Here is a 17,659-nt window from a genome sequence, read left to right on the forward strand (position 1 = left end):
AAGTCATTAGTAAATTTACTAATTCACTCTCTAAACTCTCTCTCTAGTAGTTTTTCTGTACATCATTTGGTAACACTTTATAACACGACCCTCGAATAAGGCACAAGTACCCTGTACTTATGTGCAGTTTGAGGGCAGCAAGTCAGGCTTTTGCAGAAAACAATAAAACAAGTACACTGTAAGTATCCTGTAGTTTCTATGGTGTGCTTTGTGTTATGCAGTGACTAAGGTTCTAGTACCCTGTACTTATGATTTTACAGGGTACATGAGATGTAAAATGGGGAAATATTGCTCGATTTTCTGGAAATTTACCATGAAATGACCCAGTACTTAAAATTTGATTTTTTGTTATTATTTTATTGTTTCCTGTAAAACTAAAAACAAAACTGCGCATAATCACAGGGTACATGTGGTCTAACAGCGTAATTATTTTATTGTTTCCTGCTAAAACCTGACTTGCTGCCTGCAAGTACAGGGTACCTGCGCCTTATTCACGGTGTTCTACAGTGTTACCGCTCATTTAATGACTTCATTCATTACTTCTTAGAACCAGCCTGTCCTAATTTCTATTAATTAGGCCAGCCTATAGTGACTTACTCATGTATTTATTAATTTATTTATTATTAATGCATCTCTTTCCTAACTTATGAGGTAATGTATCACTTCTCACTTTCATGCGAGGTTAATCCAAACAGCATCGCAGCCAAGAACGGACGCATCAGAGAGGGCGATCGAATACTGCAGGTACGCAGACTCAAAACAAAAGGGAGGTGATTAAGAAACACGTCCACACTTTCTACAGAGCACAGTTATTAATAAACACAGGTGTTGTTTTTAACTGGTTTGAAATTTTGAGTTTCGTCCTTCAGGTAAGTCAAAAACACGTCCTCCAGAAATAAAGCACAAACGTGTCCTCTCCCAGATTTAATGACTGTGAGGGTTAAAACAGACTCAGATCGAACTATGTAAATTTATACCTGCGACCCCTGGGACACTTCTGTCCAATCAGAGCGAGCTGTCAGCAGCCCAGTTACTGCTTCCCTAAAAATAGACTGCCAGAGAGAAATGGTGGGGGAGACAACATGTCACCCTGCGCTTCCACCGCTGCTCCTGAAGGCTGTGTGCAGACACTCGGAGACAAAAGGTGAACTTAAATACAGCTTTAATGCTGAACTCCAAAAAGGTACCAAAACTAAGACTCCAAGGTAAACTTACACAAACAGAACACACAGCACGATAAGGATCGATGGCGACACAGAGAAACACAGGGCTTAAATACACAGAGGGAGCAATCAGGGAAAGGGTAACAGGAGGGAAACACAGCTGGGGCAACTCAGGCCTAACGAGACAAAGGAAGCAAAACCAGACGCATTAACATGAGACACGGACTTTCAAAGTAAAACAGGAAACATAACACAGACTCACAGGCAGGCACTGCAACAGAGGGAACAGAGACGTAGAGCGACACAGCGATACAGCAACAGAACAGAACCCGAAAACACAACTGTGACAAAGAAACCAAACGACTGGAAGTGATAAACAAAGCAAAAATCAAAGTCCAATAATAATTCAATTCAATTTTATTTATATAGCGCCAAATCACAACAAAAGTCGCATCAAGGCGACTTTCTTTGTCGTTTAATAATGAACACTCAGAAGTCTGGGTCGACGACCCATGCACCCCAACAGTTCCTCTCTGTTTGTCAGAGAATAGAGACCAGCATAACACAGCTGGCAGTCAATCTGAATGTATCTCATTCTATAGTTCTTGTGCATGAACGCTGTGCATATGAAACAGCTGCTCTAAAACACAGTGATGGTGAGACGCAGTAAAATAAAGGTAATTAACCTCGAGTCCAGACTAAAAAGGAACCAAATTTGAGTCAGACGTTGTTTGTAATCTGTTACAGAGTGAATATAGACTCAAATAACAAACAGTCAGCTCCTGCTGCCAACATGATGCAGGAAGGAGAAAGAAGAAGGTGTGAAAGCCTGATGTCAAGTTTTGAAATGTGAAAACAGGAAGAAGGATCCCAGAGAAGGCGAGCGAGGACAGCTCCGTGCTTTAAGTGAAAACGGGACTCGCAGTAGGGGAATCAAAAAACAGGACAAGAGCAGACCAACAAAGGAAATGAGAAGGACACTGCAATCTGAAAAGCTGTCAAATGAAAATGGTATAAATAGAAAAAACACAAACACGTCACCTACAAACTCGGAGCTTAAAACGACCTGCTTGATGGCGTATCGATGCCCAGGCTGCCATCACCGGCGATGACTCAATAAATCTCTTCATATCAGAAATATGTGCAGGCATTTTTCCCGACAGAGGAAATGTGGAGACAGCACCATGGAAACCAAGTAAACAAAGCTTAATAAAACAACAACTGTGTTTTTAACAATAAAGTATTTTAAGTGCCTAAATTGAACAAGTCATTTTAAATTGTGGACATCTCTGCGGTGCACGATCAAGCCTCACATAAGTGGTAAATGAGCTGTGCTTCCACAGCCCTCCCACCACCAAACGCAGACCTACAAACATACATGAGCACATTAGAGGCTGTCACTACTTTACCAACCGCTGTTGGGCTACCGTGAGGTTGGGCCGTCTGCAGGAGCTTTAAGCACATGGAGTCTGTGGCTGATCCGTTTCACGTGTGGTTCTTCATGCTTTACGCAGTGCTAACTAATGAAAACCTCACACTGAAGCTACTGTCTGCTTATCATTGTTGAATCCTTAATGCTGATTTAGATTTCCTCTTCATGGGAAGCCCCCAAACTCCACAGCCTCATATGTGATACTGCACAGTGAATTCCCCGTACCTTCTGATTGGATGGGAGCTTACAGCCTGCCTTTAACGTTTTCTACTGTCGTGCCCATCCAGACAGGAAACACCTGCTCACAGAATAATCTCCGGTGGCTCCAGCGTGCCAGCATCTGGCATTGAACCAGCAACCTATTGACTGCATTTCCTTGAAATGCCGTTGGCCCAATAAGAATAGACTCTTATTATTTCTAAACCTAAGAGAACAAGTAACAGCATGAGAACATGAGTGCCGCAGATGGACGGGTGAAATTTCGGAGACTATTCCACCAAAAAATGTAAAGAGATACAAAATTCAAAATTCATTACATGTGACAAAGACTGAGTAGTAGTAGTCTCCCACTTTACTGTCTGAGGTGGCTTAAGTGGAAGTTTAATTAAGCCTTTTAACATCTGACTGTTCTCAGAGTTTGCCTGTCAAAGCCAAATATGAATAAAATTTATCTTCCTGACATTTCTACTCTCAACCCGCCGACTCACGACCCTGTGAAAACAGTGTCGGGCTAAAGGTAAAGCTGCGATGTGATAAGAATAGAACAGCAGCACCATCACCATGGTAATCCTGCTGTGGACAGATGATGCAAGCACCAGTTCCCATGACATCCATCCCCACAGGGAGGAAGGCCCTTTAAAACAGATGTGCTGTCTCCCTACAAGTGTGGGAAATCCACCAGTGTGGGTATTTTAAAATAAAAAAACATTTAACCAAAGACTAGTTTAAAAAAAGACAGCTACCTTTTTTATTCCTTCTAATGAGTCTAAAATAACTCCTCTCTTCTCTTCCAGATTAACGGCGTGGATATTCAGAACAGGGAGGAAGCCGTGGCCATTTTGACCCGAGAGGACAGCATCAACTTCTCCCTGCTGCTGGCCAGGCCCGACATAGAGGTAGCAACACCATTCAACCAGCCTCCTAAAGAAGTGCACATACTTCTACTGATGAGTACTAGTCCTCTTTAACACAGATGAAGGTCCCTTTAACTGTGTTTAAAAACACTAAAGGGCACTAAATTGTCCCCAGAGGATGAATCCTACAAACTTTGATTCATCATCTATCCAGTCCCTCCTCGGTCTGTCCTGGTGTTGTGTCCATAATGCATCCTAGTCAGACTCTTCAACCACTTGAATTTGCTCAATAGTTAATAAAATAATCCTGATTCAACCAGTGTGTAAATAAATAAATGACAGTGCTTTCCTTCCTTTTCGGGAACAGAACAGGAGCTCTGTAACTTCAGGTTGAACAGTGTCGCTCCTGTTTCATCACTCAGCTCGCCTGCAGCCCAGTTTACTAACCTACTTTCTGTCACTTGTGCTGCTGTGGGTGGCCGACATGAGAGGAAACCTTCATAAAAATCACATTCTAGTTCACAGCGTGCTTACAGTCCTGGTTTCCTCCAACAGGAACGATATGTGTTTGCTGCTTCTATCCACCAGTCTGTGACCCATGCAGATGGAAAACCAACAGCTGGGTTGACAGTAAATTGATCTTTTTGTTCAAATATTAAGTCTGGAGCTCTGGTGACCTTTCCTGTCTCGCTACAATCATAATGAAATACACCATATAATGTTTCAGGGTCACATGAATTAGGCAAAACCTTTAGTTTCCTTTTGATCATCACTGAGCTGTAAATGTATCAGCCATTGGCACACACACACACACACACACACACACACACACACACACACACTGCCATGATAAATGTCTCTGGGATGACAGCAGGTCCCACAGTGTGTCCATATCTGCTGACAGAGGAAGAACGGCAGCCCACCATATTCACACGTCAGCTCAAACACACCTGCACATACATACTTATGGATGATGTTCACAGAGTGTGTGTGTGTGTACTCACATCAACCAGACGAGTGAGCCGTCAGTCAGTTACCAACACACACATTTATGACATCTGCATGTCTTCGTTTATGTTTTGCATATATCATGCATGCAGCAGTTCATTCCACCATCATGTAACTCGTGTGTAAAATCATGTAAAAAGCATACGTAACAATAAAAGCATTAGAATCCACAAACATCCTGTTTCGCACTTCCTACTGTGGAATAAACATCAACACGCTGTCGGCACAAACGATCACATGTCCAACAAACCTAAAAGATCAATGTTGGAAGTTCAGAGTGAGGTTTAAGAAAGCCACTGATAACAGCCGACTCCAGTGTATATGACAAAGAAAAGAGACGATCAAAACACAAGATTCATCTTTCTGGAAAATTCTAAGCAATATTTTCTTTTATTCAATGGACAAACTATGGCTGCTTTAGTTCTGACACCCATCTGTCTAATCAGAATAAAACATCTGGATGCTGCCGTCTGCACTACAGTTACTGACCATCACATTCCTGCAGATGAGGAGCCAGTTTACCTCTTGCCTCTGTCACACGCCGCAGGCATCAGTGCAAATATGAAAGCTTTTTATAATGACTGTATAAAACAAAGAATAGTAGATGAACACACCTCTTAAAATGAATAAAAATAAATCAATAAAAAGATAAAAATAAATGATAAAAACAAAGAAAATCCCTATAAAAACTCGTAAAATGCCACAGGAGGGGAAAAAAGTGGGTTTCAGAGCTGAAAAGGGAAGAAATGGATCAACAGAGGAAAATGAAGGTAAAATATTCCTTCTGTCAAGATGCTCACAAAAAGTCCAAGCTCTTGTAAATAAAGGCTCATATTTACAGTGGATTAGACCCTCTTCAGTCCAATCACATAAAATACATTTTTAGACTTTAGGAGCTCTGAAATATCTCTCATTATAAATATTTACCATCTTCAGGTGGCCTTCCTAACCAGCTGGTTTCTGTGGGTTTTGAGTAAGTCGCTGGGCCACAACACATTTCAGTGTTCATTTAATAGTTTTTAGCTAACAATGAGAATTTATGTAGACAGTGACAAAACAACCAAGCCTCTGAAAGCGTGAGGGTTTAAACACACACACACATGCACACACACACACTCAACAAATCAGTACTGTGTGCAGATTTTAACAGACGACAGTACAACGTTGACATTAGTCAAAGTCAAAAAATCAATTTCATAAGGAAACACTGATGCATGAGCTCTCTAATAAGAAATCTGCAGCGTCAATAAAGCACATTAAAGTCACATGAATTCATTTTTCTTGTCAACAACAAACCTGTTACAGCAGCTCCCACAGAATACTCCCATTATAACCCAAGAATGGAGCTGGCAGCACGTTTCTACTCTGTTGTACTGACACTAGTGGGGAAATGTAACTAGCTCTCTGTACTCAGTGATGCGTGACGCTGTGCAGCTCCTGTTAACCCTCAGCTACAGTCTGCACACTGAGCTAACACTGTGCTGAAAATCGTTGCCTAACCTGAGAAACTGTTACAAAAGGATTTGTCTCGCTGCAGCATGGCTCTTGACCTCTTTAGTTCATTTCCACCTGGACTGGCTTGTGTGTCTTTGCTTCCAGAATGAAAACCCCATCGATCCAGAGGAGGACATGGAACTGACTCTAGAGGGAGCAGACTTTCCTTCAAACCCACACATTTCATGCTCTCTCAACTCCTCTCATAATACTGGCTACTACCGGCTCCACCAAGGAGGAGAAGGCAGGTCATCCTTTCCTTTAGAAGTAGCAGGGGGAGGCAGAGACGGTGAGGTGGAAGATGAAGAGGATGAAGAAGGAGAGGATGGCGAGCGAGGAGAGAAGGATGACAAAGAGCCACCGGTCCCCCTCCCTCCTCTGCTGAACTTGGCACCTCTGCTGTCCAACAGCCAGGAGCTGGACAGCGGGGTGGGTCGGACAGATGACAGCACCCGCTATGAGGATACATCTGAACATGACCTGCTGGGTGATCAGACCAGTGCCTGTAACACCAACACCACCAACACACCAGGCAGCACCAGGAAGTTCAGACCTGGACCCAGCCCCAGGTACCAGAGAAAGAAAGTTTCTTCAAATTATTAGGAAAAAATGACAAACTCACAAGCTACAATTTGACTTTAAGTGTTTTTCTGCCATGCTCATATTTCTGTACCCAGGCCAAGTCCTAGACCTAGTCCTGGCCTCGGTCCCAGCCCTGGGCATGGTCGAGGAGACATCACCCCTCCTTTCCTCCACCTGCGCGATCTCCAGCTCAGCTCTGACTCTCTCCCAGGTCTGGACTGGGGAGCTGGAGGAGGAACAGCAGCAGCAGCGTACAGTCCTCACCACCATCACCACCATAAGGTACTAAGTTCAAATCCTATTAGGTGATCATTTTGTTGACTTATTGTCACTAAATAAAAAGCTCCAAACCTGGTACTATCCACTTTGTCTGAAAACAGTCACATACATCAGCACAACTGTGCAGCCACAGACGGTTTGTCTTACCCTGGAGACCACGATCATTTGTCAGGTGTTTGTAAAATACTTCTGCAGGAAACAATGGGCTTGAAACTGAGTACCACTGACATGGATCAGAGTACTCTGATGGACTCCTGCACTGTTGGCTTTGGGATTTCTATGGTGCATTATGAAATGAGCAGCATGGAGGTACAGCAGTTACTACTTTTGCCTTACAGCAAGGACGTCCTGGGTTCAAATCCAGTCTGTGTGTTGTTTCCAACAGTGCAAATCTCATTTTGGGGTTTAGGTTAACTAGTTTCATTTTAAACTGACTGTATGTGCCAAGAATGTGTGTAACATGTGAGTGTGAATGGCTGACTACTCTGTGACAGACTGGTAACCTGTCCAGGATGTGCTCTCACTCTATGGTAGCTGGGCCCCGAGTTGTATAAGCGGAAGAAAACAGATTTATAAAAACTGCAGAATAATAAAACGTTTCTTTAAGATGTCCCTAATAATGCAGGCAGATTCTCTGTGGGATGTACTGCATGCTCAGCTGTGACGCTGCACCAGGAAACCCTCAAAGCTGTTATCTGAAGTGGTACTCTTGAGTTGTTTCATAGCAACAAGCCATGGGACCAACACTTCCACTGAAATGGGAATGCAAAAGCAAACACCTACCAGTGCTTGTCAGATATAATGGTACTGTGTTACCAACCATAATGCAGCTATGAAGGAAATTCTATCTGTCATGTCAGAAACATCTGAAGCTTTTCTCTGACATTTAAGTTGTGAAGCAGCTGACAAACTACATGTAACACATCTCACCAACATTTCCTGAGATCTGTCGTTGGATACACCATTGATTTAGTATTTAAAAACATACTAATAAATGTTTCTGGTAGATTATTTTGCACTGAAAGGACCCAAACCCAGACTTTGTATTTTGGGTATCCTCAGAAAATATGAAATCATTATTCATATTTATCGTCAATAAAAAAGCTGATTGTCAATACATGTATTTGTGGTTACACACCATCATAGTTAATGAGCTCTATCTGATGTTACACCTCATGTCCAACCTGCAGCATTACCACCACCATCACCAGCCTCTGACAATGACCATGATGATGCCGGGCCTGACGGAGGAAGAGTGCCAGCGTTACCAAGAGCTGTTAGAGATCAAATATCAGTATGAGAGACATTTGGAAAGACGCCGGAGAGAGCTGGAAAAGGAAACCACTGAAGCAGAAGTTAAAGGCCGAGAGGACGGGGACGAGGCAGCAGAGGAAGCTGAAGGCACAGCTTCTGAATCGGTAGTGGACGTGAACAGCAAAGAGATGCCAAGTGAGCACGAGTTGGCGTTGATCGAGGAGGAGCTGCGCCACCTGGAGTTTAAGTGCCGCAACATTCTCCGAGCGCAAAAGATGCAGCAGCTCAGGGAGAGATGTCTGAAAGCCTGGATGATGGAGGAGGAGACGGTGGCAGGTGGAGCGGGCCGACCAGGACCCTCTGAAGGAGGTAACAACCAGCACCAGGGTAGGAAACAAATAACATCCGGACGTCTTTAGGAAACATGTGAATTATGACACAGAATTATACTAGGAAAAAAACTGTGATCATGAAGCCATCATTTATGTATCCAGTTTACTTTGGTGTCATTAGACAAAGCAAAGCAGTTTGGATTTTTAACAGTTCATTTATTTCTATTTCTGAACTTGTAGATTTGCATAACGAGGATAATGACGATCCTCATCACCACGAGTTGTCAGCCATCAACGAACTCCCGGAGCGCGAGCGATCGGATGACAAAGACAGCACCAGTGCCTACAACACCGGAGGGGAAAGCTGCCGGAGCACGCCATTGGTCAGCACCGAACAGATCCCGCCTCTTCAGGAGGATGAAGATGAAGGAGGCAGACGCATGACCTCTCCACCTCCGCTCCTCCCCCTCAGTCGCCTCCCCCCTCTAAACTCCCCCCTCACGCCTCGACGTCACAGGAGGGACCGAGACAGAGAGCGGCGTCACTCAAACCTCAGCTGCTCCTTCTCCCCGAGCACCTACAGGAAGTACGAAACCTCCAATGGAAACTTTGCAAATGGCTCAAGCTCCACCCCCTCTACGCCTTCAAAGTTCAGGTGTTGGTTTTGCTGCAATCAGCGTTCTTTCTATTTTCATATGCATATTGACCTTTGTGATATGTTTTAATAATAGTGGATATTTTGATGTATTTCGCCTTCATCAGATCTCTGACCAGAGAAACGGGGTCAGCTTCTAGGAGGGGTATGGCTGATGGAGGGCGGAGCTCCAGAGCAGGTATAATCTTTCTCTGTAAGCATATCGGGGTCATTTTAAGAGCCTTTCCACAGGTTTATAATGAAGAAACAAGCATATGAGCTAAAGAACACTTTCCTTTAAACTGATGTTTGTGGGTAACGTGTAAAACTTTCTGGTCTTTGATGATCATTTCCATCACTTCTATGACTGCAGGTGGAGCCCCCTACAGGCCTGAAGGTGGAAGTGCAGAGTCGAGCCCCTATTTCACCCGGAGGCAGCACAGACACAGCAAACCGTTAGAACGCTATCAGAGCTGCATGACCCTGCCCTCCGAGGGTCTGGTGGACCCCCTGGACCGAGTGAGAGACAGCGGCAGGGCAGACGGGGAGGAGAGGGGGGTAGCCACAGGCAGCAGTGGGCCGGCAAGCCCCAGGAGTGTGAACAGCGCCCCCTGTGGCCTGGAGGACCACCGTGCAGGTGCCTCACGGTTAGGACTGGCCTTACCTCTTGGACTGACTCACTCATCACCAAACGCGTCTCCACAGCGCATGGAGTGGAAGGTAAACGGTGCAATAACACTGAAGGGAAAAGAATAAACTGGTGGAGTAGCTGCAAAATGACCAGTCCAGCATATCCTGGGACTCATCACAGGTTCCTCTCCTACAAGGCTGGACATCATTTGATGTCTGAGAAAACCCTCTGGCCTTAATAACAACTACAAGATTGTTGTTTTTGATTATGATCACCAGGAAAGAGATTAATTGTTTCCCTGCTGTGTTTTTATTCTTTTTGGTGGTTTCTTTTTTTCCTCTCAGCAGGTGATCAAGCAGGTTGTCAGTGTCTGTTCTCTCTCCATCCTTCTTCTCCTCTGTTTTTCTTTTGCTCTCCTTCTGTTAACTCTCTTCCCAACCTCTCTTTTTTCCTTTTTCCCTGTCCCCCGTCTTCTCTGTTCTAATTGTAATAAGTCCAAATGAAAAAAATAAATAATAACAAAGGTCAAATAAAATATGTCAATCAAGTGGACCAGTATAGCAAAAGCTGTAACGGTCTACTTGATTGCTACAGTGCTGGACGGGACATTCAAAAAAATTTAAAAAAGAAATTAGTTGTTCATCAAAATGATACAGAGGCCTCTGTGGCCCAGTTTAACATGGTTCACTACTGTAAAGCACTGAAAATGATGTCAAGTGATTTACACGATTTTCAGCTAAAGACCTTCAGTGTCTGTGCATAAAATGTAAAATCTTTTGAAAGATGCCGTCACAACTGAGCTACTGGAGCTACGTAATCAATAGAAAATAAACTTTCTACATTCAGCTTAAAGACTCAAGGCCGAAGAAAAGCAAGAGATCCAACAGCAGCATGCAGCAACAGAAACATTTCAAAGAGAGATGAAACTTTAAATGTCTGGTCTTCCGTTGACATGAGATGCTAGGTGTTCTTTTCGTGTCCAGGTAAAGATTCGCAGCGATGGGACTCGTTATGTGGCCAAGCGGCCGGTCAGAGATCGTCTGCTGAAGGCCAGAGCCATGAAGATCCGCGAGGAACGCAGCGGCATGACGACAGACGATGACGCTGCCAGTGAAATGAAACAGGTAGAGTCTGCAAACATTAATGACAACATGTCATTGGACTAAAAGAGCTGAGATTCAAACCAAAAGTATGTCCAGTATGTGCTGTTACTTGTTTTCTGACGAGCAAATCTCGATTCATCGCCACAAACATGCTGTGACATCGTTTTCAACTGTCATTAAATCCTAGTTTACATAAAACAGAAGTACTTTAGCCCTTATATTTTGCTTCTGAGCCCAATAAACATGACAAAGTCTCATTAAACCAGCTTCAAACTGGTTTCTGTCCTCTGCACAGGGTCGATACTGGAGCAAAGAGGAGAGGAAGCAGCAGCTGCTGAGAGCTCGAGAGTACAGAAGAAGAAGAGAGTTCATGATGCAGAGCCGCCTGGACTACATGAGAGGAGACAGGTACGGGGCGAAATCTACAACGACACCCCAGAAGTTCAGTCATTATTACAGATGCAAACATAAAAGGTGCCACATTTATCCTCAGAGTATGAAGTTCATCACTGTCAGAAGTCTTTTCAACTGTCGTCTGTCGGAAGAAATGATGGTGTTGAAATGACACATTTACTTTTGAATAATGTTTAAAATGTTGTGGTGTGCCATCAGTCAAACGGCCATTGTGGTTTTCTGTAAATACAGACACTAAAACGGTGAATTCTTTGTGGGTCAGTGAACCATTACAGACCCGAGGTCCTTGAGATCACCTGTGAAATCCTGTCAGCACAGACCTTTAAAGGGTCAGAGGTCAGGAGAGAACAGCGGAAACCTCACATACCTTCAAAGTAAATAACCCGTTACGCAAAATAATTATAGAGACACTGGTGCTGCAAATCAATGTTTTTAAAACACAGGTCTGACTTCATTGGTCCATCTGACGGTGCTCAACTGATGAGTGACGGCAGATTACAGGAGGACACGTTTTCAATACTGAATAATTCATATTGTACTATTACACACATACTGATATTACACTGCAGTGCAGCTTTTTGATTTTATATGTAGCTTTAAATGTTGCGTAACTTCGTTATGCGCTGAAATGTCGTATCTGTGGCTCCGACCCTCCGACGAGTTCCTCAGGATTCCCTTCAAACAGTAGTAAGGACTTCATGTGTGCAGTTGTATGAAAAGAAAGAAGTTTGAGGTGTCTGCATGTTTAGTTTTTTTTAAATTTTATTTTAACAGCTTGAAATATTTGAAGCAACTGTTTATGTCCACCAGGGGGCAGAATACATCCTACTGGTGAGAGCCACAGGACTCAATCGTGCAGTACACAAGTGGCTTAAAAAAGTGTTCACACAAAAACAAAATAGAGAAAAAGAAGGAAAATGACACATTTACTTCATTACGTGAAGTTCGTGAAGGCACTGATCACAGTCTTTTTATTTTCAGGGATCTTTTGTCATCAACAGGGGGCGTTGAAGAGCCCCATTTATCCCAGAGCCTCCAGTTTAATGTGCAGCATAACTCCCCCAGCAGCAACATCCTGCAGCTGAGCCAGAAGAAAATCACAAAGAGGAGGAATCGTCGCATTCTCGACAACTGGATCACCATCCAGGAGCTGCTGGCTCACGGCTCGAGGTCACCGGATGGAAAGAAAATTTACAACCCTCTGCTGTCTGTCACTACTGTGTGACCTCAACAAGGAGACCATGGAAACACACAGTGTGGACCTAGAAGCTCAACGCTCTTTTTTTGTGGAGTTAAAAACATGAAAACACCAGAAAGAGAGAAACTTAAAGAATTATAAACAAAGGTGGATAAGAAGAGGAGAGACTTAAAACAGAAACATTTGGCCTCAGAGGAGGAATCCTCCGAGCATGAAAAGGAAAGAACGGAGATGAGTGCAAACAGAGAATGAAGCTAACACTTTAGAGTTTATACTAAACTGTTTGGATGGAAAATAATCCTCTTTACTTTATGACGTCACTTCAAACTCATTAGAGATACACGTAAGGACGCATGAGCCTCGAAAGGAAACAGAAACGTCCTGTTCTGGCCTCGGCTGTGACAGTCTGAAAAAAAGCACAGGTTTGATCTCCTGGTCCTTCAACCAGGTGCACAGTTACATCGCTGTTAATTACAAATTTTTCTGTGAATAGCAAAGTTGCGCTCATGCTAAGACTTTTCCATCAAGAAAAAATGACTGTAAGTGTAATTTTAAGAGAAAAAAAGGCCAGAAGAATGGACGTTTATGGAGGATTGAAACTGAAAACATCACAAATAAAGGAAGGAAAACATGAACGTTTTCTTTCACATTCATTATTTCTTTCTGTCCGTGTTGCTACTGAACATGAAGCAGATTCTAGGCTGGACCCCCCGTCAGCCTCATGTTTGCTGTGTCTGTCCTCCACACTGGTCACAGGTGTGAGAGCTCTCTGTGATAAACTGGCAGCCAGTTCAGGGTGGACGCTGCTTCTGACCCCGTGGACCCTCGAATAGGAACAATATTCCTGCCACCATCAATTGGATGAGCAACATTTATCCCTGTATGATATATGACATGCCTACTTATCTATCCAAACGTGTTGTTGTTCATTCAAAACAAATCAGTTTGGAAAGAAATAGGAGTGAAAATTCCAAAACTTTATACATAAAAAATAAATAAATTCATTCATTTAAAAACAAAGTACTACAAAATGATAAAAAACAAACACTAAAAACTGTAAGAATTCATGGATCTGAAAGGTTTTGGTCCTTCATGAACTCCTCGGCGCCACGAGTGAAGCAGCGACAACACCGCCAGGAAGGAAGTGACATCACTGTTTAAGGACAATACATATTTACTCAAACATTTACTGATACTGAGTAAAATATGATTACAATACTACTACTAGCTGCTGTGTGATCTGTGCTGTCACGGTTACGTTACACAACACCCGTCTTCTGATCATCATTTGTAAATCGCTTTCTCAGAAAACCTTTTAAAGTTATAACTTTTGTAAACAGTTTATTCATGTTGATGGTTGATATATGTTAAATGTTGAGTCTCATATTGTTGTTAAAATTTTATAAATTTTATAGATTGTGTTGTTTATCCTGCAGGAGCGAGCTGCAGGTCCGTCGTGCTGGACGCTGTGCAGGTGTTCAACAGAGAATGCATGACAATGATGTACTGGACTATTATTGGATGTCATTCTTAAAGTGCTGTAAAGTACATTTTTAGCAGTGAAAGGTGTGAAAGTGTTAAAATAAAATAAAAAGGCAGGTGAGAAATAAAACGTGTTTCCTGCTTTCTTTGATATATTTGGACATCTGTTTGTTTTCATTTATCAGCTGACAGAAATTTATTTACTTTAGTAATGAATCTTAAAGAAATAATGCTGCTAAGATTAAGGAAAAACCCTTGTCACTTTGTCACTGCAGTGTGGTTGTGTAGTAAGAGTCTGCAGCTCCGCATCAGTGTGCTCAGTACTTCATACTGTCTGTGGATATATTATGAAAAATATCGATCAGCAGGCCGAGTGATGCTCATTTTGGATCTTTTGGGTCCTATCAGAGGTAATAATGCCCATTTAGGGAACAGCTCTTTGTGTTTGACGCGTCCACAGTCAGATCGTCTCTCTTGTGAAACAAAAGCAGGAAGATAGAAGTCAGTGACATCATCAAGATGTGAGTAAAAAGACTAGCCTAGCTTTAGCTGCTCTGCCTTTATTGCTTCCTAATTAACACCATGTTCTGTGTGACTGTTAGGAGCCTCAGTTACAGCTAAATATAAATCAAACATACATCTATGAGACACCACAATGAAAGAGACACAAAACAACTCCAGTTTGTTCCACTTTTTATTCTCTGCGGTTGTTTTTGTTAAATTGTTAATGACCCTTTGGGTCTCTGTACCCAGTTGTTCTGGTCAGTTATGCAGATATGATAATAAAGGGTCACAGTCAGCTTTGTGCTTCTATCAAAGGACCTGAATGTGTGCAGGAAGTGAAGAAAATCATATTCTGTCGAACCAAGCGAACACTTTCACAGTGTGGACGTCACACGTCACATCCATCACAATAAAACCTGAAATCCACATTTTGTAGAAGCTGTAAATATTATAAATGCTGTAAAATTCATAACAAAGTAAAGGATGTAGTTTTAGAGTGTGTATAATAGACGCACACCAAATGCTGAACAAGTCAGGACGAAATTATTGGTCAACAGTGACACCTGCTGGGTGGATGTGGAAGCACCTTTCACATGTTTGAGCTGAGGTGGGTGTTAGAGTTCCCCTCTGTGACGCCCCATGAGACACTAATACCACATTAAATAGAAAAAGCATTGAGCTTAATATTCAGTTAAATGCAATTTCACTTTAAAGCTTTTTTACATTTTAGCATTGATATTTGATATTTTTCAATCATTTTTCATCTTACACGTTTACACCGTCGTAGACAAGAGCGTAGTGTCTTTGAGGACAGTGCGCTCCTTCCTGCTTGTATATGAGTCACTTGCTGATTTGTTTTGTCTGACGAGTTCAGAATCAGTTTGTTTCTGTCAATGAAATTCGATTTGAAATCAACAGTTTTTATTATACAGGGTAATGAATGACAGCATGTGAAGCCTTGTCAAGGTGACTTAAGACTAAAATAATAAAATCAAATAAAAATGAACGTAATACTACTCAAAATATCAAAACATGAAACAAAGCTAAGAATCTGGACAAAGTAATAAAGTAAAAATAAACATAGTAAACGTAAAAAAATCACAGCAAGAGAAAGAATGATTTCAGTGTGAGGTAAGAGTCGCACACACCAGTGTGTTTGTTACAGGAGGCCAATCACAAACTCACTATTACTCCATAATGTGCCAACAGGTGCGCTGAAGCTCACGAGGGTGTTGGATCATTTCTGTGGACCAAGTTGTATTTAGGGATATCACTTCCTCATGTGTCCCAAACACAAACTCAGGTTGACGCCCATGACCTACATGTAGCTTCTATTTATTTATTTGTTTTTATAAGACGTGTGATCATGCACGTGGGTATAAAACTTTATAAAACATCCGTTTTTCACCGATAACTGTAATCACTCTTGAATCACCTTGTGAATCGTGTGCGTGTGTAAGAGTGTCGAGTAGGTTGTGTCCTGGTCACTCCTGATTGGATCGAGGCTCTCGTAGATGGCGTCTTCACGTGTGTGAAAAACGGAGTTTTCATAAGGTTCAATCTGAAAATAGAAACAACAGTTTTAAAAGTTTGTTGGGTGAGAATGTTTCCACTGAAATGAAACCTAAACAGACTTTAAGTTTCCTTTAACTCCGCCCAGCTCTTCAAATCATCCTGCTTGTGTTGCCATCTAGTGGTGACAACTATGTGTGAGTTACACGGGCGTGGCATCCCTCTGAGATATGATGCGCGGGCAGCACGGTGAGCTGCCAGCTCGGCTTTTCTCTGTGCTCTGTTGCTTTCATGGTGAAACTACCCTTTGCTGTGGTTCTGTTTACTCTGCATTTCATGCAACAGATACATTCACATATGCTTAGAGCTGAGGATGTCATTTCTAATAAACCCCTCTTTGATTCTGCTTTGGGGTAATCTGAATACATTTCTGTATAGATGGAGATACAAATAAATGAAATTCTCACTCTCTGAGGTTCAGACAGATTTCTTTTAGGTTTGGATGCGTTTTATTCCAAGTATCTAAAACAATCTGTGTTACTGCACTGAGCCTGTCAGCTGATGGTTGGAGGGATTTGCTTTCCTGACTTTCCTGCTGGGTTTAGACAGTGATTAGGTTCAAGAAAAAAATAGTGCACATGGTCAACAATGACAGTAAAAACAATAAATAAAAATAAACAGTACCTTTGTGTTTCTGTAATCAAGGGTTACTCCTGTGAAACGGAGACAGACAACAGTCTGGATTTGAATTCATAGCAAAGAAATGATAAACATGCAGTTGGAGAACACTCACCATCAACCTTCCTCTGTGTCTTCTTCTTGCAGCGCAGGAACAGAACGGCTGCCAACACCAAAAGAACCACAGGAACACATACAACCAGAGGCAGGAAGTGCTCTGAGCGTGTGTCAGAGACCGAGGCTGAGGAAAAGGAGAAGGGATGTGACGAGCCACCAATCAGAAGAAAGATGGCATTAATGGAGAAAGAGCTATAAGACCCCGCTGTTAGAAACAGACTAGGTCCATTTTGAAATGTATTAAGTTTTATTAACTGATTGTGAATTTTGAGTTTGTCATGCAGTCACTTGCTGAACATATCTGCATTTTCTTGGGATTTTTATGCTTTTCAGCACAAAATGTTGTTTTTGAGGAATCACACAGTTTAATCTCTGCACCTTTAAACTCACGTCTTACCTTCGCTGCCTTGAGACAGAGTGGTCGAAGGTGTGGAGCTGGGTGAGCTGGTAGTTGGAGCTGTGAACAACAGTGAAACGTCGTCTGTTAAACGGAGGTGAACTTTTCATTTTTCAAATATCCAAAACAAGTCAATTTCTGGTAAATGTTAGTAATAATCTAATGAAACTCACCAGCTTTAACAATGAGTTTAACCTCCTGTTCTGAATTCCCAAAGAACATGCTCATACCACACTTGTAACGCCCAGCGTCAGACATGGTCAGTGGCTTGATGGTCACAAACAGGACAGGAGAATGCACTGTACCTTCATATTCAATGCTATATTTGCCTTTTTGTGCTTTTTCCTCAGATGTTTCAATAAGAACATTGTC

At 42.3% G+C, this 17,659-nt stretch overlaps 3 protein-coding genes across 7 annotated transcripts in view; 2 read left to right on the forward strand and 1 right to left on the reverse strand.

The window, feature by feature from the left end:
* Positions 1-14,185, forward strand: part of LOC120728123 (PDZ domain-containing protein 4-like) — a 51,714-nt gene extending 37,529 nt beyond the window's left edge. For 2 of the 3 annotated variants that reach the window (XM_040022864.1, XM_040022865.1), the window contains exons 8-18: positions 682-744; positions 3,609-3,710; positions 6,276-6,739; positions 6,848-7,034; positions 8,222-8,672; positions 8,858-9,272; positions 9,380-9,450; positions 9,625-9,971; positions 10,866-11,006; positions 11,281-11,393; positions 12,381-14,185. In XM_040022864.1, coding sequence (XP_039878798.1) covers positions 682-744; positions 3,609-3,710; positions 6,276-6,739; positions 6,848-7,034; positions 8,222-8,672; positions 8,858-9,272; positions 9,380-9,450; positions 9,625-9,971; positions 10,866-11,006; positions 11,281-11,393; positions 12,381-12,624 — 2,598 coding nt within the window. In that variant the 3' untranslated portion in view covers positions 12,625-14,185. The remainder of the gene's footprint in view (positions 1-681; positions 745-3,608; positions 3,711-6,275; positions 6,740-6,847; positions 7,035-8,221; positions 8,673-8,857; positions 9,273-9,379; positions 9,451-9,624; positions 9,972-10,865; positions 11,007-11,280; positions 11,394-12,380) is intronic. The other variant, XM_040022866.1, reaches the window with a different exon arrangement.
* LOC120728121 (neural cell adhesion molecule L1.1-like) overlaps positions 1-17,659 on the forward strand; it is a 589,469-nt gene that overhangs the window by 398,998 nt on the left and 172,812 nt on the right. The window lies entirely within an intron of this gene.
* The window catches only part of LOC120728145 (CMRF35-like molecule 5), a 3,134-nt gene continuing 966 nt past the window's right edge, over positions 15,492-17,659 (reverse strand). For 2 of the 3 annotated variants that reach the window (XM_040022921.1, XM_040022922.1), the window contains exons 2-6: positions 17,461-17,659; positions 17,288-17,347; positions 16,889-17,014; positions 16,780-16,808; positions 15,492-16,144 (exon numbers count right to left, since the gene is read on the reverse strand). The exon at positions 17,461-17,659 is cut by the window's right edge. In XM_040022921.1, coding sequence (XP_039878855.1) covers positions 16,004-16,144; positions 16,780-16,808; positions 16,889-17,014; positions 17,288-17,347; positions 17,461-17,659 — 555 coding nt within the window. In that variant the 3' untranslated portion in view covers positions 15,492-16,003. The remainder of the gene's footprint in view (positions 16,145-16,779; positions 16,809-16,888; positions 17,015-17,287; positions 17,348-17,460) is intronic. The other variant, XM_040022923.1, reaches the window with a different exon arrangement.

The sequence above is a fragment of the Simochromis diagramma genome, unplaced genomic scaffold (genome assembly GCF_900408965.1).
Source record: "Simochromis diagramma unplaced genomic scaffold, fSimDia1.1 OVJJ01000308.1, whole genome shotgun sequence".
Lineage (NCBI taxonomy): Eukaryota > Metazoa > Chordata > Actinopteri > Cichliformes > Cichlidae > Simochromis > Simochromis diagramma.